The sequence below is a fragment of the Mus musculus genome, chromosome 4 (genome assembly GCF_000001635.26).
Source record: "Mus musculus strain C57BL/6J chromosome 4, GRCm38.p6 C57BL/6J".
Lineage (NCBI taxonomy): Eukaryota > Metazoa > Chordata > Mammalia > Rodentia > Muridae > Mus > Mus musculus.
Window position 1 is genome coordinate 8,178,672 of NC_000070.6, and position 27,867 is coordinate 8,206,538.

At 41.2% G+C, this 27,867-nt stretch overlaps 1 protein-coding gene across 1 annotated transcript in view; it reads right to left on the bottom strand.

Moving 5' to 3' along the window:
• Positions 1-27,867, bottom strand: part of Car8 (carbonic anhydrase 8) — a 97,549-nt gene that overhangs the window by 37,179 nt on the left and 32,503 nt on the right. Inside the window, exons 4-7 of the mRNA NM_007592.3 lie at positions 10,626-10,721; positions 6,905-6,967; positions 5,913-5,961; positions 4,582-4,694 (exon numbers count right to left, since the gene is read on the bottom strand). Coding sequence (NP_031618.2) covers positions 4,582-4,694; positions 5,913-5,961; positions 6,905-6,967; positions 10,626-10,721 — 321 coding nt within the window. The remainder of the gene's footprint in view (positions 1-4,581; positions 4,695-5,912; positions 5,962-6,904; positions 6,968-10,625; positions 10,722-27,867) is intronic.

Genomic DNA, 27,867 nt, shown 5'->3' on the forward strand with positions numbered 1-27,867 from the left:
CCACAAGTTGCAGCACTGGCTGTGTGGAGTTTTGCCCTGAAGACATCACTCTTTATTCCATTCGCATCTGGACCCTCCTTATCTCCTTCAGCATAAGCCTTGATTCCAACATAAAATTTCCTAGTATTCTTTTTCTCCACAAACTGTATGTTTTTTTATTTCTATTTGTCCTGATTGCCCCTTTTCATTGATCTGCATAAGAGTTATTAGTAATAACTACTCAACAGAATCAATATTTTGAGAGTAAATATTAGCTTGTCTTAAAATCTTCTCTACCAACAAAATCAGTCCAACACTCTTCTTACATCTCGATCCCATAAACAAAAAAGAAGCCTTCATGACAGACCCCAGCTTTTAGTACTATCACATTGCTAACACCAGCATTTTGGAAGGGACCCATTAAACCCATAGATGTGGGATTTCCTTTTTTCCTTCAATTTAGCTTCAAACAAATTCTTAGGTCACAAAGGGCAGCCACATTGCTCTCAGCAGTATTGTCTTCTAAACTCCTACTATGATGGCCCATTAAGCCCCATTTACAGCATTTAACCACTTTCCCAGGCCAAGGTCCCAATATCTTCCATTCCTCCAAAAAATAACATAGTTAAGCCTGTCACAGCAATAGCCCACTCTCTGGTACCAATTTCTGTCTTAGTTACTTTTCTATTGCTGACAAAACACCATGTCCAAAGTAAATTAGAAAGCTTTTAGTTCGGGGCTCACAGTTCCTGAGGGTTGGAGCCCATGATCACCATGGTGACAGTGGGAAGCAGTGTGACATGAGCTGACACTGGAGCAACAGCTCAGCACTTATATCGTGGTCCGTAAAGTAGGGGGCGAATAGAGCTAACTAGGAATGGTGGTGGATTTGCACACTTAAAGACTGTCCCCAGTGATGTACCGCTTCCAACGAGGCCAAAGTTTTTAAACACACGAACCTGTGGGGGCCACTCTCATTCAAACTACCAGAGCCATGGACATAGATTAAAAGTACATCTGACATGCCAAATCTGCTGAATTCTTTCCATGCATGTCCATGCATAGTAACAACCAACACACTTCTCTTGATATGTGTTTGCATCTCTTGCTATATAACCACTGTTCCACCGTCATATTCTAACAATGCTAGGCAGTTCTGTCTCCCTTTTAATGACCACAAAATAAAAAGCATTTTAAAATTTCTGTCATATTTGACGATGTTTGGTATTTGTCTTCTGTTTTGGAAATTTCATTCTAAGACTCTAAATTCAACAATTTAGATAAAAATGGTTTTTTGCTGTTGTTCCTTGATTTCTAATAATTAGAGCCCTCTTATCTTAAAGTGATTAAATGGTTCTGAGAACATAAAAAGAAAATTACTTTCATTCAAATCCACCCAAGCATCTTTTTCTGTCCAATATACAGCACACTAGCCTGGAATCATAAGAAAGTCACCTCCACAGAGGCTATGGGTCGTGTATCCGGTCATGTCTGGAGTCCTCAGCACCGAGGATAGAGCTACCCACACTGCAGCAGAAGCCCACCCTCTTTCACCGTGAGTTGCTGTGGACTTAGCAGGAAGTGGAATTATTTAGGGCACTTTTTCAGGGTTGCTAGTGAAGATGAGGCATTCCAAGGCACCAACTGCTTCTGTGAGGCTAAACAGACCACGTGAGGCAGGATGCAGCTTCCCACCTTGAGACTCTGCCTGTTACCCTCTTAGGGGTGCTTTATGGACCCATATCTTTCTCTCTTTTTCCTCTGTCCCTGTCTCCCCTTCCTCCCTCTCTCCTTTAATGATGCACAAATCTTGATTTTTCTTGGTCATACCCTCTTTCTTTGAACTTCTAATTTTTACTGCCCTCTCTGGACGTCTTCAATTTTTTTTTTAAACTTTACCTTCTATGGATCTCTGTGAGAAGCATCTAGTGAAACCTTCGAGGCAAAGACAGAAAATCACTCTGACATGCATCTTCATAGCCATAAACACATGTTGTATGCATGTGCGTCTATACTTACACTGCTTCCCTCTCAAGAGATGCCACAGTGCTCTGTGCTAAAAATAAGCCCATTTCCTGACAGAGTAGTGTGACTGGGAAGGCAGCTATTCTCAAAGGAAGAGGAGACATTTCCTCCAAACGCACATGGGGTTGGCTTCTCCCAACACAGTTTATCCCCAGGTGTGACTTGGTGAATGAGGGTCAGACTTCATATCCGATCTTACTCAAACAGATAACACAAACACAGGTTCCCTTTGACACCAGAGAGAGCCACTAACAATGGATTTGCCTCTGTCTTAGAGTATACTGTTGAACATAACAGTGAAAAACTGTATCGAGTCTATGCCACACCCGAGAATGTTCACAATGGAGCTCGCCTTTCACAAACCCAGAGCCGCTAGATCCTCCATGTGATTCCAGACAGATCACTGAGGGGAAACAAACTCATATAAAAGAGTTACTTGGGGGCTGGTGAGATGGCTCAGTGGGTAAGAGCACCCGACTGCTCTTCCGAAGGTCCGGAGTTCAAATCCCAGCAACCACATGGTGGCTCACAACCATCCCTAACGAGATCTGACTCCGTCTTCTGGAGTGTCTGAAGACAGCTACAGTGTACTTACATATAATAAATAAATAAATCTTAAAAAAAAAAAAAGAGTTACTTACTCTAGGTCAACAACGCTGGAGGTTTATCTATTATGGAAGATACTGTTACTATTAAATCTCAGAATAAGACACCATTATCCCAAGGCTCTATTTTCAATAGTTAAAGTGAATTTTATAATTTCCACACTTCCTCCACACAAACCTCTACTTTTCTGAAGTCATTCCTCAGTCCATCCAGTTGGAACCACTGTGAACACATTACCACAACTGTAGCCCGTATAGTCACTTTCCTTTGGAAGTGAGAGCAATACTTTTGAAAGTGAAGGTTGTATTTCAATCTTTTGTCCCCTATGCCCAGTTCACACCGAGACATAGTTTCTTTTAAGAACTAATAGATGAGGAAGAAGAACGGAGTTGGGATTGTTCTACGGAAAATAAAAGCTGAAGGGAATGTGGTAAAAGTTCAAAACCCATGAGAGGTATCCAGAAGAGGATGAATGGGGACTTTAAACTGCTCCCTAGACAATCTAACATAGGATTGAAAATGCTAAGTATGAGATTTTAAAGAATGCTGAGTGTGCAAGAAACAGTCTTCCCCAGTAAAGAACACACCAATTGATTATGCAATATCAAATGGTCAGCCCTGAAAATGTGCATAAAATAACGTTATACAGAATAAGCAGGGTATATCTATGCATTTATGAATACATATGTATTTACATACACATCTGCAACAATTTATGAAAAAGAAGCCATACACTTGAAAGAGCTGGGGGCAGAGGGCTACATGGGAGGCTTTGGAGGAAGGAAATTATGTAATATAATCTCAACAAATAAAAATAATATTCAAAAACATAATAAGTGAAAATAATACTAGCAGAGGAATTAATCTATAATTTAGTTAACTTGAGCTTCTTAACTTCAAGAAATGATAAGGTATTTTAAAAAAATCTTAAGACTTTCCTGAAGAAAACTTGGTTCTAACTATTTCTTAAGCATTTGAGGTGTGTCAAGAAGGGAAAAATACAGCTTTAGAGAATAAGACCTCTAGATCTGGAAAGACAGAAACCTTGCAAACATCTCTGTACTGTACTGTAATCATGTCATTTTTTTTTCTATATGAGTGGTACTGTCAGTCACAGCCAGGACCACACATACTCAGCAAGAGCTCTATCCTCTGCCCCTTCAAAACCATCAGCACATAATAGAGGTTCTGGCTCACTCTTTCCCAGCTAACATCCAGCCAAAATTTCCTAGGCTGTCTCGACTCACAAAGTTAGCATTCATACTTCTTCCTCTTCCTCCTCTTCTTCCTTCTCTTCCTCTTCCTCTTCCTCCTCCTCCTCTTCCTCCTCCTCCTCCTCCTCCTCCTCTTCCTCCTCCTCCTCCTCCTCCTCCTTCCAAATACATCTTGCTACAATAGCTAGCCTAGTCTTAAACTCCTGGACTCAAATGATTTTACCACCTTAGCATCCCTGTGGATGTGAGTCCCCACAGAAGGCTTTCACTAGCATTTAGAGAATCTGTATGGAACCCAAGGACAGCAAGAGTGAATAAACCCAGGGAACAATCCAGAACTTTTCCAGGGCTTTCTTTCTGACTCTCTCACATACCCTCATACACCACAGTAGTTTGCGTGGCAAGAAAGAACGATTACATGCCTGTGAAATAATCAGCAGTCCCACGGTAGCTGCAGAACTTTCCTTTCCCATACCTGGAAAAACTCACATAAAGTAACGGCTAGACTCACCTCAAGTTTGCCTGTTTCACAGTGACTTTTGTTTCCTCCACAAACACTAACTTTTAGAATACAGATCATAAAAGAGCACTGGCTTTCATTCACCTTTGACCTTTCTATCAATTTCCCAGGCTCGCAGCATTTAACTTTCATCCGAAAGCTGATGATCTAACAACAGGAACTAGAGCGTTTTCCCTTTATAGATAGGATATTTAACCTCATAACTTCCCTCTGAAGGATCGAAAGGTGCATACTCACCTGCATCTGGGATATAGTTAAAGGGTATCGGAATAATATCCAGGTAACTCCTTCGCTGCAAGGTGGGATAGTAAGAGATCCTTCATAGACCCAGTAATCCCGCAGAAGAGGGTCTGTGAAAACACGCAGGCATGTTATGAAGGGGCAAGTTGATGGACTTAAGAATCCAGCAGCAATTTTCAAAATGGCAGTCAGTTCATGTAACATTTCTCAGGTGGATGCTATTTGTAAGTTAGAGCTCATATACAAATTCTTACACTACCACTTGTGAAATCACAATAATCAATGAAAAACCTGAATAATTCACTTTATATTTACAACGATTTCTATCAATGGCTCATTACACATATCTATCATATGTCTTAATACAGTTAGGAAACTATTGCCCATTTTTTTTATAATAGCTGATTCACAGCTGATTTCTATTTAACTATGTGTTGTCCAGTGTTCTTTGGGGTGGTATACAACAATTCATTGACTCTTCTCAACAAACAAATGAGACACATTAGCCCCATTTTATATGGGAAAACTAAGTTATAAAATGTTAGCAATTTATCCAAGATCACACAGCTACTAACCAGCAGAAGATTTGAACCTAAGCAACGGCAGTGCTTTTAAACATTCCGTTCTAGTGACCTCTACATTTTATTTTCAACAGCACGTTACTAAAATCCTACTGTGATACAAGAAAACAAGCCACTCCTTAGCACTGCCTGAGAGAACTGGTGATTGAATATACACCAAGGGAAGTGTTCAATATGTGAGGGAAACTACTTTGTGATAGAAGAGCTAAGCTAAGTGTAGAGAGAAGATACAATGTATCAACATGGTTGGTTTAGAACAGCACATAATTTAAGCAGAGAAATGTGGAGACCAAAACTATAACTCCAAGGTATCTTCAGGATGTTTATATATAATTATTACCTGTGCATGACTACAGTTACAACACTTAAATACTGATGCTGTAAGTAAGTAATCTTATACAAGTAGATATAAAGTTTATTTCATTCTAGAATAATCTGATTGTCTTGGAAGTGTTATTAGCTATTTGAGGTTTGCTGGTTCTTTACTCTGAGGTGGCCACTTTACATTTTATAAATGATGTCACTGAGAAAGTTCTTTCTCGAATAAGGAAGCAGAGGCAAGGATTTCCTAACATTCAAAAGCTTTCCTGCCTTATCAACAGTGATCTGAAACTGCACCTGGTATAGCGAACAGAAATTCCAAAGAAATCTTGTTAGCTAATAATAGATGCTCATGAACACTCAAGGAGAACAGGGAGCTTACACACACAGTCAAAGTCCAATCAAGGCCATCCAATAAACGCTTACCTGGTAATAAAGTGTTAGGATTAAAGCATGGAATTGTTTTGGATTTTCCCTGAAAAAGAAAAAGATAATTCACTCCATGTTAGTATAAAATTTATTAAAATTTTGAATAAAAATTATGAGAACTAAAGATCTCTGCACTTAAGTCTTTTCTTATGATTTTACCAGCTCCCAGTATTAGTGAGTTGACCGCTCTTCTCATTGGAGTGAGATAGACTATATCCAGTAAAATACACCTGCTCTGAGTCTATGGCTGTTTGTTTTTTAATTTAAATTTCATTTGTAATGTCTGGTGTGAATATGCAACTGGTGCCTATTGCCCTTCAGAAAAATTTTTACTAAAACAGATGCCATTGCAAAAGTTGTCAGAGGATGTCTCATCCTTACTTCCTGGACTCCATCCTGACTTCAGGGGGAGCCCTTTGGTTGCCTTCCAGAAGATGGCCTCTGAGCCCCTGGAGTAACCCACCTCCACCCCTAGTAAGATGTTCTCCTATACCTGAAGGCTTGGGTCATGCCATATTTAAGGTAGAGTCTTGGTGATTTTCAACCCTTCCCTTGGGGCCTGTTACACCAGCGTGAGCCAGTGTGTTTATCCTGAAAAATACATGGACGCCTGGCTTGACTCAGTGTGTGAGAAATAACAACAGGACTTAAGAAGCCAGGGAACATTGACTAGGCAATTCATGATAAATGGTCAGTCCATGAAAATATCCCTAGACATCAAGGACACAAGAGTTTCCAGGTCACACAGGTGAAAAACACATCATGCCAGGACAACTAGGAGCCCAAAAGAAACACTGGGAAGCTTGGCTTCAGGTCCTCCTAGGCTTTGACACATGTCCCCTTCCCAGTATCACCCTGTAACAAACTGTAACTGGTAACTTTAGCAGCTATTCAGACTCCCATATGTCCTTCTAGAGAGTTATCAAGCCTAAAGATGGCCATTGGGAATTCATATAAAACCATTTTACCTCATTTAAATAATGATTTACCTTATATTGAATATCCTGGAGGATCTCAGTCACAGCCTTCAAGCCAACATGTTCCTTCCCGATCTGAAACGCACAAAGCATAAACACATTTTTCATGCTTAGCTTTTACCCAAAGTAACTACAAGAAGCAAGGCCCCAGTCCACCTGAATGAACTTCTTGGAAACTAAATTACTTTCCTATTTATGCTCATACCAATAACTATAGGTAAGGCTTGAACAATATAATACCTGAGAACTTATCAAAATTCATGTTACTATAGATATTTATCATTTATGATGTCATAGGCAATATATAAAACCATAAAAGCTTCTATAGAAAAATAGCATAAGTAGTTGTGAGTTAAAGTTATGCAATATATATCTAACGTCTTGCCTATCTCTCTAATTAGCCTTGAAATGTGGTCTGTAGACCAGACTGGCCTCAGACATCTGCCTGCCTCTATCTCTGCCTCCTAGGTACTGGAATTAAAGGCATACATCACCATGCCCAGACCTTTCACTTTTATTTATTTACCTATTTTGCCCTGTATTCTTGCTTTTGCCATTTAGAGAGCATTGCCATAAAAATGTAATCAAAGTTGAAATTCTTCTTTAACTCAGAAGTGGATGTATTGTTTCATAAGTTAATATCAAAATTAAAACATCTCTGGAGTATTGCTGATCACTATTCAATAGCCTTTTCTTCATGGTTTTCAAAGCTTTCATATAATATATATATATATATTACATGATACATATTTATATATTATTTATAAAATATACATTTCTACTTTAAATATGTGTGTATGTTTAAAGTAGTATTCCAAAACCTGATACTTGAAATAAGTTTCTGTCAGTTATGTCCTTGTCTTTGTAAATCTCTAGTGACATCTAACTGCCACTTTGAGCCTCTCTCCAGTGGCCCTGACAACAGCGAGGAAGAGCATCAGACATCACCTCGAACAGACAGGCACTGCTGTGCTAGGCTTTTTCTCTTTACAATATGTCTGCAGACTGACCTGCAAGAAGCTACAGTAGCTGGCAACAATGCGTACCTTTGTTTCTTTAACATTAACTGTGAAATACGCAAGAGAAAGAAACAATGAAGAATGGCTGCTAGTCTAGTCAGCTCAACGTAATCAAAAACTTTCCTGAGAAGGGCTCTAAAAACAGAAAATAACATTTCTAGAGCTTAAGTAAACAAGCCCCCTTTAATAACTAAGTGCTTCCTTTAATAAATTGCCCTTGGTTATGGTGTCTCTTTACAATAATAAAGCAATAACTAACACAATATGATAGATGATAACTATTACAATACATATTATTGTAAATATATGCATGAATGTGCACGCCAGGAGCCTTCCTTGATCATCGGGAGAAATGGCATTTCCTTATGTTCATGGTTTTAGGAGGAGGAGGCAGCTCTTAGAGGCATGAATGTCTAATTGGGATCCATTTTCCCTTTAGGAATCTCCTGTCAGATCATAAACTCTGAGAAGAGTCCACATCAGAACACTGTAAAGCCACACAATACAGTGGTCCAGCGGTGAGCTGGACACACAGCACTGACCAGCCTACTTCTGTTTCTGACTCTGTCACATTTGAGCTCCGTGATCTCAGACTAGTTACTTTACCCCCTCTGTCCTCCTTGCTGTCTTTTTGAAGTTTTCAGCTCTAAGAGGTCACTCTCTCTGATCAAACCTTCACACTCACCCAGCCCTCTCCTTTGTTCTCTCCCTTTACTGTGTTAGCAGCTGACATACTCAGCCCCTTGATTCATCCTTTCTCATTAAATTGAATGACATCTTTCTATCTTTCAGCTCTCCCATCCCTTTATCCCCCAAAATCGCCTACTCTCCAATTGATCATCACAATCTACTGCATGTCCTTCCTCTTATGTGGAGGAGACTAATACCTCATATGCTGTCCCACCCAGGCCATGCCATCCAGCCTTAAGTGGGCTTGCTGCACACACCCTTATGTGGGTTTATTATCTCTCTCTCTCCTGGCTGTTTCAAAGCCGAACCCTACGTGCAGAATCCTCTTACTCTGCAATACTGCTTTGCATGTTTCAGAATAATAAAGAACCCCAAACACGAGCTTCCGTCACTTCCTGACCTGTCTTCACCTAAGAACGTGGCTGCTGTGTGTGAGGCCTTAAATCCAAGCAGCCACTCCACACCCTCCCTTCTCCTTTAAGATGCCTTTGTTTGAACCACCCCCTCTCTCCTTCCCTTCTCTGTATATTCTAAACTGTGTCTGCACTAGCTCGCAGACCTCAAACCCACCACGGACTCTACTCCTTTGGTCTTCTCTTGCTTGAGTCAAGCCTTTAGAAATAACTTCAGCCCCCACTGCCCCCACTTCCTACTCTGGGGCTCCATTGCTGTGGCCCAAGGCGCCAGCCTGGGATGTGGAAACTTCAGCCCCTTTCTCCTCTGTTTCCTCTGACATTCATCAGCCACTCCTGAGTCTTTCCTCATAGCAAGTGCATGGAGGTGAGAATATCTGCATATATTCTGGGCCTTTCTGTGGCCACAAGCTTGCTCCTAGAAATGTTGGGCTGGTCCCAGGGGGGGCTAAGTTTTCAATCCAGGGCCCCCCTCAGTCCTCAGTTCATTATACATATTCAGTATCAGACAATGGTAACAGTAAACAACCATACCTAATAAAACCCCAAATCCACCAAGTCTGACCAGGAAGCTGTTCCCATCTCCCCAACAAACGACGACACCCCAAACGACGACATCTTGTTTATTTGTGCTTCTAAGTTTATTATCCTTATTCTTATTCCTAATGTCTTCCACTGCCTTACCTTTGCCCAACTTGATACTCCACTCCCCTTTCCAGGTTGCAGAAAAAAGTCTTTCTAAATTAATTCTTCAATACAATGAAAATTAAATACATTTACTGTCAACAGTTTGACATTTCTTTCTACATATAATGGTTGTAAAACTAAAGGAATATTGAGCTGTGCCTATGTAGACATGAAGTAGAGATGGGGAGAGAACTCCATTTCAAATGCAAGGAGGTGCTTTAATTCTGTCCATGGGCCTTAGTTGCTCTTCTTCCAGACCAGAAGGCTGCTAAGATTCCCAAGGACCGTTTCATCTCTACTAAGTCCTTCAGCATACCATGAAGCTGAGGACAAAGTTTAAAACTCACCTTAGGGTATCTTTTAAATCTCTACTTCATGGCACATGGTACCATTTTATGCATTTATGCATTTGCTAAACCGTGTTAGAGTCACTGTGGTCACAGAGATCAATGCCCACTTAGACTGGCTAAATCTGCCATGGTCTCAGCCTATCTTTATCATTGTTTTCTATAAAGCATTTCAAATCATCTTTGAGTGAAAATTATTAATAACAAAAAGACAAGGTGACTCACTACATGATTACAGTGTTGATTTTTCTTAGATTTTTGTAGTGAGCTTGGGTCTAAAAATTTTTTCTGAAATTCTTTTTCTTAAATAAAATGAAGTCTGACTTCAGGAGATATTTTCCAAATTGTTTCTCCAAAGGCCCCAGATACCACTCTGAAGAAAACATCTGATAAATAAATGAACTATTTTATACAAGAAATATAGCTCAACTCTTGAGAACTGACTGTCAAATTATGAGCATTTATATGTGTTTAATTTGACCTCTAAGCAATAAAATTGAGAGTTTAAAAAACTATTCCACACAATGACTAAGGGAAAACATCTTCCCACAGCATAACCTCACAGCAGACAATTTACCTGAACAAATAGTGCAATGATGGCGATACCATGGGGCTTCCCAACCGCCTCATCGATGCTGCCAAACAGTGTGGAATTCCAGTGGATCAGGTGGAGCTGCAGGCACAAGACAGACCGACCACATCACTTAACACACTACTCAGACAAGCAGGCAGTGTCTACCCCCCTTGCAGAACAAACATGGTATCAAGCGTAAAGGGAGATCAAAACCAGTCGGAAGCAGACTACCGCCCCAGGAGAAGCTGTCTCAAAGAGCGCTTCCTGTGTATCTCTGTTCCGCTCAATGGGACTCAAGAATGATTTCACACGGGCTGAGCATCATTAAATCCTAGCCCAGTGGGTTGCCATGGAGCAAAACTACAGGTCTAGAGGCAAACACCATTCCTCACAGGAAGGACGGAGGCAGGCTGTGTGTGGCTCGGTGGTGGAGTGGTAGTATACGTCAACCCTTGCACCAACAGTTTGGGAGATTTGGATTAGAACCTGTATCACTGTCCAGCGGTTCCAGTACAAAGCTGCTCTCAAAATCTGGCAAATTGTCTCAACCACCTGAGAATACCCAGAAACAGCAAATATTGGGCAGGGGAAAGGAGCTTTTTAAAAAACTTATGGTAAAGTAATGAATGCAGATGCACATTTCTAGAAAAAGACCACTTCCGTGACTACCGATAAAACCTCATCTGTGAAGCAATGGCAGGCAATGCTGAGGAGCCGGTGCTCTCACCTCACAAAACTGTTTTCAGACATGCTTTCTAGATCATGCACCTGTGCCTATAGCTCCCACACACACAGCAAGTAGCCAAATCGTGTCCCCCACATGACCTCCACAAGTTTCCCCCTCTCTACCCCTCACACCTCCCATACCACCCACACAAAATAAATAAATGAAAATTGAAGCACTTCCTCGTTTCAAAAGCAATTCTCACCAGAAACAAAAGCACGCCTCAAATGTGATCGTTGTACATTTTGGGATCTTGAAATTTCCAAGAGAGACTGAAATAGGGAGTGCCTAAAGTTTGCTTTCCTGTGCCTGCTCTTGGGACTCTTCCTACAGTTGGGTTGCCTTGTCCAACTTCAATATGATTTTTTGTTTCATCTTATTGTATTTTATTTTGTAATGTTCGGTTATCGTTGTCTCTTAGATGTGTGTTCTAATGAGAAACAAAAGGGGAGTGGATCCAAGTGGGAAGGAACTGGGAAGAGAAGAGGGAGGGGAACCTATAATCAGAATACATTGTAAGACGAGAGTATATTTTTGAAAAAATTAAAACACCAACTGACCACTAGAGGGAGGTAAGGAAGTCAGTAATGGACTGAAGAACCGAGGCCAGGCTGCACAGCCTCACTGGGTCTGTAAGTGTCCAGTATTAATTCTCGAGGCCCTGCCTTTCTGAATGCAGCCTCACATCAACTCCCAGTTAACCACAAAATGCTGAATAATTTTGTTCTTTCTTCTGTGAGTGCAGCAATGGCTTTCCAAAACCCCATGGTGCAGATAAGGGATAGTGGGTCCCGCTTCATCAACAAAGCTCTGAGCCCTCCATCAGAAGGGATTTTATTCATCATATCACACACTTTGATGACATTTTCTTCCCATAACAGTATTATGGGACACTTTTTTCCAGAAATGAAATATTAAGAAACATTTTTAAAGTATGACTTTTTGCCTTCCGTTTGGCATGTGGAGTCTGGCCGAGTCATTACTCACACCTGCCCCCTCAGAATTTGGCAAATTCCTTTAAGCACTTTAACAACCCTAAGACTCCCCACTCTCTATGTGTGCATAGCACACGGTAGCTGTTTCAGGAAGTACAGCACACGGAGCGGGTAAAGGGGGACGTCCTAGTAAAGGAGCCCAACAAAACCACACGATCCAGCCCAGCTCACAGCTTGTCACACGGACAGTAGGTGTCTTGATATGCAATGAAGATGGCACTGTGCCTCTGGGTTCCTCCTCCCAGCAACCCTTCATAACAATGTAATCGTGACTGGAATGTCAGGCACAACACCTGGCCAGGACATCTCAGAACTGTCAAAACCATCGAGTAGAAAATGAGAAAATGTCACGGGTAAGGGAAGCTGAAGAACTAAAGAGTGTTAACAGTGATAGGATTTCATAAATGAGATTTAGAGACAGAAGGAAATTCCATAGAAATTCAGGGACTATGAATGAGATATAGACTTAAGAATGTATCCATGTTGGCCCACTAATTCTAACCGATGTATGTCGATAGGAGAAAATGCTATGTGGCACACAGAAATGTCTTAGATTATGTTCATAATTTTTCTGCAAATCTCAAGCTGTTGTAAAAATGGTGATTTGTTGTTGCTGTTGTTGTTGTTTCCCTTAAAGGAAAATAAGGGAAACCCTAGCATTTCAGCCATTCCAAGATAAAAACCTACAGCAGCTCTCTGTGGTCTCCACATGTCAAACACAAGAATTCAAACTAGAGCGGTCGCCATCTTGGTCCGGGACCCGCCGAACTTAGGAAATTAGTCTGAACAGGTGAGAGGGTGCGCCAGAGAACCTGACAGCTTCTGGAACAGGCAGAAGCACAGAGGCGCTGAGGCAGCACCCTGTGTGGGCCGGGGACAGCCGGCCACCTTCCAGACCGGAGGACAGGTGCCCACCCGGCTGGGGAGACGGCCTAAGCCACAGCAGCAGCGGTCGCCATCTTGGTCCCGGGACTCCAAGGAACTTAGGAATTTAGTCTGCTTAGGTGAGAGTCTGTACCACCTGGGAACTGCCAAAGCAACACACTGTCTGAGAAAGGTCCTGTTTTGGGCCTTCTTCTTCGGCCAGGAGGAGGTCCAAATACAAGATATCTGCGCACCTTCCCTGTAAGAGAGCTTGCCAGCAGAGAGTGCTCTGAGCACTGAAACTCAGAGGAGAGAATCTGTCTCCCAGGTCTGCTGATAGACGGTAACAGAATCACCAGAAGAACAATCTCTAAACAGAGTCAACTATAACTACTAACTCCAGAGATTACCAGATGGCGAAAGGTAAACGGAGGAATCTTACTAACAGGAACCAAGACCACTCACCATCACCAGAACCCAGCACACCCACTTCGCCCAGTCCAGGGAACCCCAACACACCTGAGAACCTAGACCTAGATTTAAAAGCATATCTCATGATGATGGTAGAGGACATCAAGAAGGACTTTAATAAATCACTTAAAGAAATACAGGAGAACACTGCTAAAGAGTTACAAGTCCTTAAAGAAAAACAGGAAAACACAATCAAACAGGTAGAAGTCCTTACAGAAAAAGAGGAAAAAACATACAAACAGGTGATGGAAATGAACAAAACCATACTAGACCTAAAAAGGGAAGTAGACACAATAAAGAAAACTCAAAGCGAGGCAACACTAGAGATAGAAACCCTAGGAAAGAAATCTGGAACCATAGATTTGAGCATCAGCAACAGAATACAAGAGATGGAAGAGAGAATCTCAGGTGCAGAAGATTCCATAGAGAACATCGGCACAACAATCAAAGAAAATGGAAAATGCAAAAAGATCCTAACTCAAAATATCCAGGAAATCCAGGACACAATAAGAAGACCAAACGTACGGATAATAGGAGTGGATGAGAATGAAGATTTTCAACTCAAAGGTCCAGCAAACATCTTCAACAAAATTATTGAAGAAAACTTCCCAAATCTAAAGAATGAGATGCATATGAACATACAAGAAGCCTACAGAACTCCAAATAGACTGGACCAGAAAAGAAATTCCTCCCGACACATAATAATCAGAACATCAAATGCACTAAATAAAGATAGAATACTAAAAGCAGTAAGGGAAAAAGGTCAAGTAACATATAAAGGCAAGCCTATCAGAATTACACCAGATTTTTCACCAGAGACTATGAAAGCCAGAAGAGCCTGGACAGATGTTATACAGACACTAAGAGAACACAAACTGCAGCCCAGGCTACTATACCCAGCCAAACTCTCAATTATCATAGAGGGAGAAACCAAAGTATTCCACGACAAAACCAAATTCACGCATTATCTCTCCACGAATCCAGCCCTTCAAAGGATAATAACAGAAAAAAACCAATACAAGAACGGGAACAACGCCCTAGAAAAAACAAGAAGGTAATCCCTCAACAAACCTAAAAGAAGACAGCCACAAGAACAGAATGCCACCTTTAACAACTAAAATAACAGGAAGCAACAATTACTTTTCCTTAATATCTCTTAACATCAATGGTCTCAACTCGCCAATAAAAAGACATAGACTAACAAACTGGCTACACAAACAAGACCCAACATTTTGCTGCTTACAGGAAACTCATCTCAGAGAAAAAGATAGACACTACCTCAGAATGAAAGGCTGGAAAACAATTTTCCAAGCAAATGGTATGAAGAAACAAGCAGGAGTAGCCATCCTAATATCTGATAAGATTGACTTCCAACCCAAAGTCATCAAAAAAGACAAGGAGGGACACTTCATTCTCATCAAAGGTAAAATCCTCCAAGAGGAACTCTCAATTCTGAATATCTATGCTCCAAATACAAGAGCAGCCACATTCACTAAAGAAACTTTAGTAAAGCTCAAAGCACACATTGCGCCTCACACAATAATAGTGGGAGACTTCAACACACCACTTTCACCAATGGACAGATCATGGAAACAGAAACTAAACAGGGACACACTGAAACTAACAGAAGTGATGAAACAAATGGATCTGACAGATATCTACAGAACATTTTATCCTAAAACAAAAGGATATACCTTCTTCTCAGCACCTCATGGTACCTTCTCCAAAATTGACCACATAATAGGTCACAAATCAGGCCTCAACAGATTCAAAAATATTGAAATTGTCCCATGTATCCTATCAGATCACCATGCACTAAGGCTGATCTTCAATAACAAAATAAATAACAGAAAGCCAACATTCACATGGAAACTGAACAACACTCTTCTCAATGATACCTTGGTCAAGGAAGGAATAAAGAAAGAAATTAAAGACTTTTTAGAGTTTAATGAAAATGAAGCCACAACGTACCCAAACCTTTGGGACACAATGAAAGCATTTCTAAGAGGGAAACTCATAGCTATGAGTGCCTTCAAGAAAAAACGGGAGAGAGCACATACTAGCAGCTTGACAACACATCTAAAAGCTCTAGAAAAAAAGGAAGCAAATTCACCCAAGAGGAGTAGACGGCAGGAAATAATCAAACTCAGGGGTGAAATCAACCAAGTGGAAACAAGAAGAACTATTCAAAGAATTAACCAAACGAGGAGTTGGTTCTTTGAGAAAATCAACAAGATAGATAAACCCTTAGCTAGACTCACTAAAGGGCACAGGGACAAAATCCTAATTAACAAAATCAGAAATGAAAAGGGAGACATAACAACAGATCCTGAAGAAATCCAAAACACCATCAGATCCTTCTACAAAAGGCTATACTCAACAAAACTGGAAAACCTGGACGAAATGGACAAATTTCTGGACAGATACCAGGTACCAAAGTTGAATCAGGATCAAGTTGACCTTCTAAACAGTCCCATATCCCCTAAAGAAATAGAAGCAGTTATTAATAGTCTCCCAGCCAAAAAAAGCCCAGGACCAGACGGGTTTAGTGCAGAGTTCTATCAGACCTTCAAAGAAGATCTAACTCCAGTTCTGCACAAACTTTTTCACAAGATAGAAGTAGAAGGTATTCTACCCAACTCATTTTATGAAGCCACTATTACTCTGATACCTAAACCACAGAAAGATCCAACAAAGATAGAGAACTTCAGACCAATTTCTCTTATGAACATCGATGCAAAAATTCTTAATAAAATTCTCGCTAACCGAATCCAAGAACACATTAAAGCAATCATCCATCCTGACCAAGTAGGTTTTATTCCAGGGATGCAGGGATGGTTTAATATACGAAAATCCATCAATGTAATCCATTATATAAACAAACTCAAAGACAAAAACCACATGATCATCTCGTTAGATGCAGAAAAAGCATTTGACAAGATCCAACACCCATTCATGATAAAAGTTCTAGAAAGATCAGGAATTCAAGGCCAATACCTAAACATGATAAAAGCAATCTACAGCAAACCAGTAGCCAACATCAAAGTAAATGGAGAGAAGCTGGAAGCAATCCCACTAAAATCAGGGACTAGACAAGGCTGCCCACTTTCTCCCTACCTTTTCAACATAGTACTTGAAGTATTAGCCAGAGCAATTCGACAACAAAAGGAGATCAAGGGGATACAAATTGGAAAAGAGGAAGTCAAAATATCACTTTTTGCAGATGATATGATAGTATATATAAGTGACCCTAAAAATTCCAACAGAGAACTCCTAAACCTGATAAACAGCTTTGGTGAAGTAGCTGGATATAAAATAAACTCAAACAAGTCAATGGCCTTTCTCTACACAAAGAATAAACAGGCTGAGAAAGAAATTAGGGAAACAACACCCTTCTCAATAGCCACAAATAATATAAAATATCTCGGCGTGACTCTAACGAAGGAAGTGAAAGATCTGTATGATAAAAACTTCAAGTCCCTGAAGAAAGAAATTAAAGAAGATCTCAGAAGATGGAAAGATCTCCCATGCTCATGGATTGGCAGGACCAACATTGTAAAAATGGCTATCTTGCCAAAAGCAATCTACAGATTCAATGCAATCCCCATTAAAATTCCAACTCAATTCTTCAACGAATTAGAAGGAGCAATTTGCAAATTCATCTGGAATAACAAAAAACCTAGGATAGCAAAAACTCTTCTCAAGGATAAAAGAACCTCTGGTGGAATCACCATGCCTGACCTAAAGCTTTACTACAGAGCAATTGTGATAAAAACTGCATGGTACTGGTATAGAGACAGACAAGTGGACCAATGGAATAGAATTGAAGACCCAGAAATGAACCCACACACCTATGGTCACTTGATCTTCGACAAGGGAGCCAAAACCATCCAGTGGAAGAAAGACAGCATTTTCAACAATTGGTGCTGGCACAACTGGTTGTTATCATGTAGAAGAATGCGAATTGATCCATACTTATCTCCTTGTACTAAGGTCAAATCTAAGTGGATCAAGGAACTTCACATAAAACCAGAGACACTGAAACTTATAGAGGAGAAAGTGGGGAAAAGCCTTGAAGATATGGGCACAGGGGAAAAATTCCTGAACAGAACAGCAATGGCTTGTGCTGTAAGATCGAGAATTGACAAATGGGACCTAATGAAACTCCAAAGTTTCTGCAAGGCAAAAGACACTGTCTATAAGACAAAAAGACCACCAACAGACTGGGAAAGGATCTTTACCTATCCTAAATCAGATAGGGGACTAATATCCAACATATATAAAGAACTCAAGAAGGTGGACCTCAGAAAATCAAATAACCCCCTTAAAAAATGGGGCTCAGAACTGAACAAAGAATTCTCACCTGAGGAATACCGAATGGCAGAGAAGCACCTGAAAAAATGTTCAACATCCTTAATCATCAGGGAAATGCAAATCAAAACAACCCTGAGATTCCACCTCACACCAGTGAGAATGGCTAAGATCAAAAATTCAGGTGACAGCAGATGCTGGCGAGGATGTGGAGAAAGAGGAACACTCCTCCATTGTTGGTGGGATTGCAGGCTTGTACAACCACTCTGGAAATCAGTCTGGCGGTTCCTCAGAAAATTGGACATAGTACTACCGGAGGATCCAGCAATACCTCTCCTGGGCATATATCCAGAAGAAGCCCCAACTGGTAAGAAGGACACATGCTCCACTATGTTCATAGCAGCCTTATTTATAATAGCCAGAAACTGGAAAGAACCCAGATGCCCCTCAACAGAGGAATGGATACAGAAAATGTGGTACATCTACACAATGGAGTACTACTCAGCTATTAAAAAGAATGAATTTATGAAATTCCTAGCCAAATGGATGGACCTGGAGAGCATCATCCTGAGTGAGGTAACACAATCACAAAGGAACTCACACAATATGTACTCACTGATAAGTGGATACTAGCCCAAAACCTAGGATACCCACGATATAAGATACAATTTCCTAAACACATGAAACTCAAGAAAAATGAAGACTGAAGTGTGGACACTATGCCCCTCCTTAGAAGTGGGAACAAAACACCCATGGAAGGAGTTACAGAAACAAAGTATGGAGCTGAGATGAAAGGATGGACCATGTAGAGACTGCCATATCCAGGGATCCACCCCATAATCAGCTTCCAAATGCTGACACCATTGCATACACTAGCAAGATTTTACTGAAAGGACCCAGATGTAGCTGTCTCTTGTGAGACTATGCCGGGGCCTAGCAAACACAGAAGTGGATGCTCACAGTCAGCTAATGGATGGATCACAGGGCTCCCAATGGAGGAGCTAGAGAAAGTACCCAAGGAGCTAAAGGGATCTTCAACCCTATAGGTGGAACAACATTATGAACTAACCAGTACCCCTGAGCTCTTGACTCTAGCTGCATATGTATCAAAAGATGGCCTAGTCGGCCATCACTGGAAAGAGAGGCCCATTGGACACGCAGACTTTGTGTGCCCCGGTACAGGGGAACGCCAGGGCCAAAGGGGGGGAGTGGGTGGGTAGGGGAGTGGGGGTGGGTGGGTAAGGGGGACTTTTGGTATAGCATTGGAAATGTAAATGAGCTAAATACCTAATAAAAAATGGAAAAAAAAAAAAAGAATTCAAACTAAAAGTAGCAAGAAAATCACTCCCACCTTTTCTCATTTGTACCTGGTGGCTCAGGGCCAAGAAGACTGTCATCTCAAAGACAACAAGCATTCCACACTCTGACACCAAAGGACCACGCTGGTCCTGAGTCTTTATCTTCTCCTGAAGATGCATTTCCTCTTACAGGAAGGAGACAATGGGAGAGTCCACTTCCCCATGAAAAGAGATTAGATGGCTAACTCAAGTTCCATTCCAGGCCAGCTTCCGACACATCCTGGAAGCTGGCCAGCATGGGCTGCCACCCACAGTGCTAATCAGATGCACGATCTGCAGGCACAGCACACTGCTCTTCTGCTGCTTCTCAACTCTAGGCCCGCTCTGGTCCTCCAGGGCTTGCGTGCTCCCTCTATAGTCCTCCTCTGAGGTACACTGTCACACCAGGCCAGACTATAAGGCTGCAGCAACAGGAACTCTCTTTCTTAAAGTTCCAGAGGCTGGAAGATTTAGAAGGAGGTGCTAGCTGTGACATTTCTGTCCCTGGCTTACAGATGACCTTCTCCATGATGTCACATAGTATCTCCCACATGTGTGTCTAGGTCCTGATCATTACTTCTTACAAGAACACAGTTATATTGGATGAGGGTTTGTACATAAAAGTCCTTTCATAATTACCTCTATAAAGATTTGAGTTCCAAGCATACTCATAATCACATGTGCTGGCATCAATATCTGACTTTGGAGGGACACAATTCTGTTCATAACCTTGTCCATCTATCTCACCTGCGGTAAGCAAGCTCAATGTAGCCGCAACCAATTTGAGTCCCAGGCACCATGCCTGCCCCAAGTAGCCATCATGTGCTCTCCTGCAGCACAATTTTCAGCTTACAGACTATATCCAAGACTGATATTTGGAGCTCAATGGCCAGACCTTGACACTGTCACAAGGAAAGTGCCGGAAAACTTTGCTGCCACTTGAGATTAACCTAGTAACTGCAACATAAGTGATGCCAGTTTTCACTCCCTAAGGCCCCTCCCTCTCACAAAGTCATGGCGATCCACCAGTTTGCCTGCCCACTTTTGGTCTGTGAATCCTCCATGGTCCTTTCTAACACCCCATCTGTCTGACACTTCAGTCTCCAGCACCTTCCACCTCTGGCAGCCAGGTTTTCTCATGGGATTTTTCCAGAACGCTTGCCTTTCCTGTCTTGCAATCATAGCATGGTCTGTTTACATCTCAACCTCTTGATCTATTCAAACTATCTTTGTTCTCCCCAGCCCCTCCTTTATTTCTATAATTTTAACAGTTCCTTCTTAGAGTAAGGTTGGTTCAACTCCCCGAATCCAAGTCATAGAAGTAGGAAGATCATCAAGGTATTCGAAGAGCTAGAATACCTTTGTGGGGACCTAAGTCTGGCAAAGCTATGAGGCATGAAAGGCAAGGGAGTCAGACTGCGAGCTGCCTTAGACTTTGTCATAGCTCTAATAGGGAAACACTAGAGTTTTTACCACAGTCATTGTTGTAATTTACCTCTTTACACATTAGTTATCGGTACTCGGCATTGTGCTCGTTTCAGCCATCTGCCTAAGATCTCGGGACAAATACCCTCCCCAGGTACTGTAAGAATACATAAATCCAATGTGTATTATGCCTCGTTCTGCCTGCGTAGATCAGAGCAACAGAAAAGCTCTTCTCTGACAATCAAACCCAGTTCTCCTCACTTGTTACAACTATTTCCCACCCACTTAAGACTCAGTGAGAGATATAAGGCTACAATACTCCAGCCTAGCAGGGGTTGCAAACCTACTACTACATCAGACCACTGGCTGTTACATACAGCTATTGTAACATACCGTCTTCTAGTTTCACAGAAAACCCTTGACTGTGTTTTCAGTACAGGGCTCACAGACTCTAATTTCCTGCAATTGAGTATGGGACTTTACCATTAGCCCCTGGAATACATTAGTCTTAATCTCGTTATCTCACACAGTAGCAGATAAACTTGTCCACACTCATGAGACTCTGACACGCCATAGTCATATAGCCATTTGTCTGTCACTGGAGAAAGTAAGTCTGAAAATTCCATGGTGGCTTAACAGGAAGCTACCTTCAAGATAAATGAGGTTTATTATGAACATAAATAACATGACAGTATTAAAGGACAAAAGAATGAATCATGAGACTGGAAAAAGTTGTAAAATCTGAGAAGGCCACCATGACTCAGCAGTCTCCCCGCTCCTGCACTCCTGTGAGTCTTCTGGAGTCTCCTTTCTGCAAAAGCTTAAAGGCATTTCCTTTCTGATGTCTTCTTGTTACCACAAACAAAAGAGTTGTAGACGTGACATCTATTCCTGTCCAAGGTGCACTCTGGCTGACACTGAGCAGTGTGCTGCGCCTCCCTGGCTTCACACACCAGCCCTTATCTCCGCTCACCAACGCCTTTCCTGCCTCTACCCATTTGTGGTCCCACTAATCTCTCTACAGCCTGGACTTCACATTTCCTCTGTTCAAAATCTCTAATTGCCTTCATTTCCTACTCCAAACAGACTTAAATATCCCTAATCCCTTCCTTCCCCCATTTAACCATCCAGTGCTCAAGGCAAGGGTGACCCAGACCCCTCAGAACTGCTCCACCACTATTCACCTTCCACCCACCTCATGCAAATCATCTCTACCCTCTGGCCTTACTCTACAGTTGATAGAAAAACAGACTAGAGAAGGAGGTGAGCAGGGAGATGGAGATGCGGGTGAGAACCTATACGAAAAGATATGAGAGAGAAAAAGAAGAGATGGATAGCTAGGACTCCCACCAACACTCTATCAAAGGTATTTAAAATTGATGTAGCTCAGCCCTTATTGTTCCACACTGCTGTGTTGTAACCCTTAGGGTTACAGTGTCATGCTCTTTGTTGTTATCATTCGTAAGTGTCATATCTAGGTAGGACTTTTAAAAAAGAAGTAATTGTGGGGTGCAGAGCCCCAACTGATACATCTACAATACAACTCCTATGCCCAAGGCTCAGGAAACATCTTGGGAGACTGTGCAGAAAGACTGTAAGAGCCAGAAAACCAGGAAATCTGCTATGAGGTTGTATCTCCTAGAAATATCAGAAAAGCTGCATCCATGAGGTCTCACCAAATTGGCTGCCTAAATATGATCAGAGCGAGCACAATCCAACTGCTGTGCCAGTGAGGAAGGGGGAAAGCTCGCATAGAAGGCCACTCCAGATTATCTTCCCCGTGGCACCATTTCAACTCATTTATTTCCTTAACATACAAATAGAACAAATATTGCTTTCCACTATACAAAGCCAGGACACCAGGATCTCTCATAACTTCAAGTGCCTCCCAAGCAAGTACTGAGCACTGTGTAAAGGAAGAATAGAGCATCGAGGCCAAACTTTACAAAACACTGGTCTTCTGGAGCCAGCCTTCAACCAAACCACAAAAGCCATCCATTAATGTCACGCATTTGTCAATATTCTCACAACAAGGCCACTCATTTCTGGGACAAAAGAAAACCTGTCCTTCCCTGACAAAAACACTTGTCCAACCTTTCTCCAAAACACCTGTTGACACACTGGACTATTCTATCACTACCCACAAAAAGATCTTTAGCCCATCTCAACTTTTGCCCCCTCCTTGTAAGGAACTACCCTCTCAACATTGTTTGAACACGTCTCTTCCTCTCACCTTTAACTAGAAAAGCAAACTCTCTGGACCTCACACATCCTCCCACTGCTTTCTCTTCCCAGCAGGTTTTGCTTTTCTTAAATGTATCTCTGGTCACCATTCTCACCCTTCCCTGCCCATTTCTTGGGTGATACCATACAATCTAGCTCTCATTGCCACAACTCTAGCCAAGTGCTCACCCAGGGACTGTCCTTCTGCTGTGTCACAGTGTGTCCTTGGCATACTTGCTCACTTCACAGCATCTGTTGTCCCCATCCTCACGCTCACATCTCCTGGCTGTGGGCTACTCAATGTGTACCTACTTCTACATCCCTCTGCCTCCAACTCTGCTAATTCCTTTCTTATGACTTGGCTCCCCTGGTTGGGTCCTGGTCCCATCTTTCAGCCTCTTTCCTTTCCTTCCCTTTATCTATTGTTGATGGGTGATCTTATCTACTCCATCACCTATAAGTTTATGATTCCAAAATCAACATCTTTGATCCAAACAGACTCTTGAGCCTAGGTCTCTGTGCTAAGATGCCTAGTAAAAGCCCTCCTGCAGGGTATTTTAAATTTGATGTATCTCAGCCCTTATTGTTCCACACTGCTCTGTTGTTTCTTGTTTCTCAACTCTAATGGCAGAACCCAAACCAGAAATCTGCTCCAACATGTCCTTTTTATGCACAGCCAAGAGTTACATCTCACCTTCCATCTCCACAAAGTTCCCAAATTTACCCTTTTAGCCAAGTCTTGCCCATTCCTTACTTGAGGTATCTAAGTCATACTTACCATCCAAATCTAAGTGTAGTCAATGCCTCTAAAGCTGGTGTTTCCCACCCATCCACCCCCTTTATCTTCCACTGTTTCCTCAGAATACATCACTGCCCACAGAGCAGTTAACGGAATCTGGAGTCTACAGTGTCCAAACAGAACATCTTTCCATAGTCATCAAGTGTGACAAACATGACTTGACTTATATTAACTATTTCAAGTATGCTAACAGTTACTGATGTGAGCTCTTTTTAGTACCAGGAATTCATATACAGCGACTTTAACTGGATTTCAAACCTAACATGATTTTATTTCTCTGTCAAATACTACTGTCATTTTCTAAGTTTATAAGCTCCGTACTTCGCCTCATTATTTAGAACAATAGTTTAGACCCAATTATACCATTTACACTGAAATGAATTTACCTGGTAATGTTGAAAAGGGACAACACTTCACTTTAATTTTCACTTTATCTACAAGAGACTCATCAGTTAACTTAGTATCCCTGGGGCTTTTCCAATAAGGATTATCCAAAACAAAAGTCAGAACCATTTTATTAGAAATGGGAAAGCCATACCCTGTAGGGAAGAGAGAATGATACGCAGTCCTCATCTGAGCCATTACCTTAGTAGCTTGGGCAACTTATTTAATGCTTCCTGACATGATTATTCAGTTGAAGATAGAAATAAAAAGAATATACATATAACGGGCCAAATAAGATATGGCATGTGTCTTCCGAAGCATTAACACGATTCTCACCACCCTCTGAGAATCATAGTGGAATGCATTTTGCACTAACCTCATGCTCACAAGACAATACACAGATATAAAACTGCCCAACTGTATAACCCCTGTCTTCAGAAGACTGTAATAAGGGTGACTTTGGCAGGCCAAACAGACATGAGTATGCACAGCAGCATGTGTAATAGAGTTTTGCCAAAATCATTCCCTAAGTTTGTTCTTCTCCATGACCACATGAAAATGAAGAGGGAGGCCCTCATCAGAGGACAAAAAGCTCTGTGTAAGCACACACACATTCTTTTCTAACAAAGTACTTCCTTATTTATGTAAGTTTTATAACTCACTTTAAAATCAAAACATGCTAATCCAACTCACTCATTGCTTAAGAGAGTAGCACAAAGAACTATTCTTCAGCAAACACAGGGTGAAACACATTACAGGTGCTTCTTCTACGAAGTAAAGGGGACTGAACTCCCCTGACATCTGCTCAAACTCCCCTGCTCCCATAGTGCTGGAGACTATGCAATGCTATAAACTAATTGTAAAGGCTATTCCATGAAAATGGAGCTTAAGAAACTACTGATCCAAAGCACAGAGTCCAGCTCTTTTCAATGTTATGAGAAGCTACAGTATCAGGTAGCTTGACTGAAGTGGAATTTGAACCAAAACATTTAGGGTTTTAAAAACATAACATGGACAACTGGACACAGGAAAGAGATCAATGGGTATGAACCAGAAATGAGATAAGAAGTTTTACCTACATCTTCTAGCACTGAACTTCAATTCTGTGCAGATTATGATGATATGGAGAAACATTTCTAGACACTACACCTTATACACAATCCAAGATTCATCATTAGGGTGGAGATGTAGCTGAGCTACAGAGAGCTTACCAGGAATATGAAAGACCCTGTCAGTAGCCCTCTTCCCCAGAAAATAAGACTAGAAAATTAGTTAATTTATTATGTTAATTAATTTGCTGGGTGTGGTAGTGCATGCCTGAATGCCAGAAATGCTGAGTCCCAATCCTCGAGGACAGGCCAGCCTGGGTTGTATATCCAGACGCAGTCTCAACCAAAGAAAAGAGCAATTGCAATGATGCTGGTGAGCATCTATGACAAAAGTGCTAAACGTGTCCTGGGCTTCTACAGGCCAAGGTAGGGGCTCCATGTCACATCATAATAGTTGATTGTGTGATACATAAATTGTACTTTAATCATCTTAGCTATGCAACCATTCTCTTAATAACAAACGAAATGGAGAGAAAGTGTGACAAAGAAGTTGGAAATGCCCTACCTTCTGCTGACTCCATTGCTGTCATAGAAAAGCTCATCACTACTATATATAGTGATGCTAGCATTAAAAAAAATCAACTGCAATGTCAGTCATACAAAAGTATATGCACTTACACAATATGTAATACCTGATTAGGATAATAAGCTATTACTCAATTTTACTACACTAAAACTTTTTGTTCGATTTGTGTTTTTATTTTTGTTGTTGTTGGGTTTTTTTTTTTTTTTGTTGTTGTTGTTGTTGTTCGTTTGGTTGTTTAGTTGGCTGGTTGGTTGGTTTGAATGATACTAAGGTTTGAACTCATGACCTTGTACAATGCAGATAAATAAATTCTCTTCTGCTGAGTCAGATCTGCAGTCCCTCATTGTTATGTTAGACAGCAGCCCTTCCACTTACGTTTTTCTAGGGCTACCATGAAGCAGTCTGCTCTGAAGCCAGCTGAAGTTCCCTGGTGTACACCAAGTCTCCTGACTATGTGACTATGACTGACGTAGACCCATCAGGGTTGGTGTGACTACATTCCAGTGTTCCCACCATAATGTGCTTCTTTTGAATCCCTGGTGTAAGTCCATGCATGTCTCTATTCTTTTATTGAAAATTCCCCTTTTGTTTTAGACAAATGAAATCAGTACAAAGCCCAAACTGTATTTGATATGTGTTTCTATGTACTGAGATGGAGCCCTTAGGAAAGGAAAGACTGTAGGGAAAATCTCTGATGCACTGTGTAAAAACATCACCTGTCAATAAGGAGCAGAATGGCCGATAGCAAAGCAGAAAAACAGGCAGGACAGCTGGCAGACAGAGAGGAACTCTGGGAAGATTTGCCATGTTGACTCAGAACTCGGACATAGGAAATCAAGGAGAGGTAACTAACCAGCCAAGTGGCAAGCAGCAAATAGCAGAAACAAGATAATTGAGTTATGAGCTAATTGGGAAGCAAGCCCAGCTTAAGGACATAAGCACTGTAAATAAATTTAAGCCTCTGTGTCATTTTTCAGGAACTGTGGTGGACATAAAAAACCCACAAGGTTACAAAGGACCTTCCTTGCTCCACAGTAATGAAACACAACAAATAATTCTGCTTCCTACAATTCTAACAGAAAGCTGTGCATAGTGACACATGCCTGTAACCACGGCACTTGGGAGGTTGGGGCAGGAGAATACAGATTTAAGGTAAGCCTGGGCCATATAACGAGGAGCTGTCTCAAAAAAAAAAAAAAAAAAAAGGCAAGATAATTTTTAAAACAGAGGTAAGGTGTACAGTTATTTTATCCTTGCTTCACTCCTGTAAAAAAACAGATTTTTCAATCAATAGGCCTTTTAAGTCTTCAACAGTAATGAAAGTTTAATTTAAATGAGTTTAATTATTTGACTAGATAAATAGTAACCATTGTACAGTTACCACTTCAAGATATGGTGAGGTGTGGCGAAGCAGACATTTCACTTATAGCAGTAGGCTTTTTTGACTTACAGACAATTCTGCTAAGCAAGCATATTCCATATGCCTGTGATACCAATCAATATGCAATGATAACAGGACACCACTTAATACTGTAACTACTACCAATGACACTGGGTAAAAAAAGGACACTGTGTTCCTGGAGTTATCACTTCCATAGAGCCTGATTGAAAGAGGGAAATGAGAGAATATTAGCCACTGGCATAGATTTAGTCTGCTCTGTTCTGAGGTACAGAGCTATAATCCCAGCCATGTCTTGGGCATTTTACAAAATAAATGACAACGGTCAGATTCCAAACATGTCAAACTCTACATCCTGATTTTACCTGAAAACTCTGTCCAAAAAGTCCACCATTCTTCCAGTTCCCAAGTCATAAGCTCCACGTCCCTCTGAGCTCCAGAATTCTAAAGCCTTCCCAGGCGCTAAAGGTCCCTCTCTCCCCACCTTTACTCTTGGCTCCCCCTTTCCTCTTTGCCAAGGCCACCATCCCATCAGAGGTCATGTAAACAATCACATCTGGCTTTTAACAAGGATCCTTTAAAGTATGTCACCTCTCTTGACCAAAGAAATCATTGCATTAGAGGCAAAGGCTTCTGGGTAGAGTGATTCTATATAGATTTTTCTATGAAATTTATCAG